This window comes from Sinohyriopsis cumingii, unplaced genomic scaffold (genome assembly GCF_028554795.1).
Source record: "Sinohyriopsis cumingii isolate HCF-2022 unplaced genomic scaffold, ASM2855479v2 utg000160l, whole genome shotgun sequence".
In the NCBI taxonomy this organism is placed as follows: Eukaryota; Metazoa; Mollusca; class Bivalvia; order Unionida; family Unionidae; genus Sinohyriopsis; species Sinohyriopsis cumingii.
The window spans coordinates 10,225,316-10,227,649 of record NW_028315873.1 but is presented as its reverse complement, the minus strand read 5'-3'; the positions used below and the strand labels follow the sequence as shown (position 1 = coordinate 10,227,649).

Here is a 2,334-nt window from a genome sequence, read left to right as displayed (position 1 = left end):
TTGTGCAGTGATTATGAGAGGTGGACATGCCTCTCATCAATTTCAAGAACAACACAAGCCTAAAACACATAGTTCACAAATATATCCATCTCTTTAACTATTGCACAATAATAGCTCAAGAACTCACACCATACCCTTAAGTTAAGAAATTCCAATATGCGAAACTGGCCTTTACCACCGTCAGTGCGTCAAAACCGTATAGTCCAAGATACCAAAGCATCCGGCACAACCACGGGCATACGAAGCAGGGAACCAGACTAGCGCCGACACGTATACAGGAGAAGATTCGACCCGGAAGAAATATATTCAAAACGACTAGGGGTTGTGGTGGAAGCAAACAAAAAAGAACGGATATAAAAAATCTAATATAAGGACGAGATATCATCTAGCTTGACGAAAGTGACCATGGCAGCGTCCAGAGCTGATTTTCAAACCGATGAGAAGCAAAAGTGTCCCATTTGTCTGGGTGATTTCAAGAGTCCAAGACAGTTACCGTGCATGCACTCTTTCTGTGAAGCATGCTTACAGGATTACTTATCGTCCCAAGATGAAAAATTAAAGACACTAGCGCCAATCGAGTGTCCAATTTGTAGACAAGAAGTTTGCTTTTCAAAACAAGGTAAAGCTGACGCAAGCTTGGCATCCCAATTTCCAATTAATGTGATTTTACAGTCCATACTAAGTGATAGTAAAGTGAAAGTAGACCAGCCTTGTGATGCTTGTCACTCTGCAGGAATTTCAAGCCAGGCACAAGACATCTGCGTGGTTTGTGAGGAGGCAATGTGTAAAAACTGTTCAGTAGTTCATCGAAATCAAAAGTTTTCTAGAAATCATGTGGTAATTTCAGTGGAAGAATTTGCGAGCAATCCAGACAACGTAATGAAGTTTGCAAAAGGGTTCAGTTGCATTGAACACGATGGGGAGGCGATTGATTTCTATTGCAAGGATCACAAGACTGCTTGTTGTAGTAAATGTTGTATTGTCACCCACAGAAACTGTACCAATGTTTCTGACTTAAAGAAAGAATTGCCAATTCTACTGCATGAAATTGACTCCGACAGTATAAATGAACAGATGAAAATAATCGAGACTCATCTTATAAAGTTTACAGAAGTCAGTGAGTCCAACATCAGTCTTCTTGAGACCCAGGTGAATGATTTGACCAAGCAAATCAGAGAGCTGAGAAAGAAAATAAATGATGTCCTTGATAAACTGGAGACAAAAGTAAAGATGAAGGTCATAGAATTTGCAAAGAAGAAATAATAAAAAAACAGGAAGAGAATCACCGTTGTCAATGCCTTATCAACTCAATTAGAAATTCATATACACTCCTAGAAACAGTTAAGAAATATGGTACAGAAACGCAGGTGTTTCTTATGACAGAAAAGATGATGTCACAATTAACTTCATACTTGGATCAGATCCAAGAAAAGTATACAAAGACAGAGACCACTAGAGTCCTGTTGGAAATGAATCCCCAATTCCAGCTAATACTGTCAACAAGCCCAGATAATTTGGCAAAGATAACAAGCAAAACAGAGCTCCAAAGACTGTCTGTTCCATATATCAGGAAGCCCCCCAGACACTATCTGGTTCAGAGAGATAGAATTATTGAAATCGAAGATAATGATGATTCACTACCAAACTATACAGGTATCACATATTTGTACACAGGTTATGTGATGCTAACAGATTATAACAACAATTAAATATGTCTGCTGAACTCCTCCGACAACTCCATGACCACCTACAAACTGCCATGTGGCCCTTGCGAGATCTGTGTTGTCAATGATACTGATATGGTGGCTGTGACTTTACCAGCACTAAACACAGTCCAATTTCTATCTGTCAGGGATGGGAAGATCACACCCACTGGAAAGATAACTACAAGATATCAATATGATGGAATAGCTGCTGCTGGAAATGGGAAAATCGTTGTGTCTGATGGAAATGCTGAAGGATACAATTACTGGAGCCTCATCAGCAGCAAAGGAAAGGAAGAGTTCTGCCGTCAGTTGACTGTCAGTGTGACCCCATCTATACATATGTTGCTTTGGATTCATCTTTAACTCGTGTCTACATCACCATGTATATGGCCAATAACCTGTATTGTTTTGACATAAGTGGCAGCCAGAGGTTTGTTTACGATCATGCAAGTCTTGCTGGTCCCTGTGGAGTTGCTACAGACAGATATGATAATGTATATGTCGTTGGATGTGGGTCAAACAACATCCACCAGCTAACACCAGATAGCATTTTTATTCAAATCATATCTGATGGGGTTCCATCTTGCCCTATGGCTATCTGCATTAATAGGAATGGTGACAAGATTCT

At 39.9% G+C, this 2,334-nt stretch overlaps 1 protein-coding gene across 1 annotated transcript; it reads left to right on the top strand.

The window, feature by feature from the left end:
- Nucleotides 1-321: 321 nt before the first annotated feature.
- Nucleotides 322-1,974, top strand: LOC149774762 (E3 ubiquitin-protein ligase TRIM45-like). Its single transcript, XM_089944881.1, has one exon. It carries the CDS (start codon nucleotides 406-408, stop codon nucleotides 1,261-1,263), a length of 858 nt encoding a protein of 285 aa, XP_089801007.1. The 5' UTR covers nucleotides 322-405; the 3' UTR covers nucleotides 1,264-1,974.
- Nucleotides 1,975-2,334: the final 360 nt, after the last annotated feature.

Bases quoted from the DNA above. Each gene is read 5' to 3' on its own strand.
- LOC149774762 (XM_089944881.1), top strand. From the start codon at position 406: ATGGCAGCGTCCAGAGCTGATTTTCAAACCGATGAGAAGCAAAAGTGT.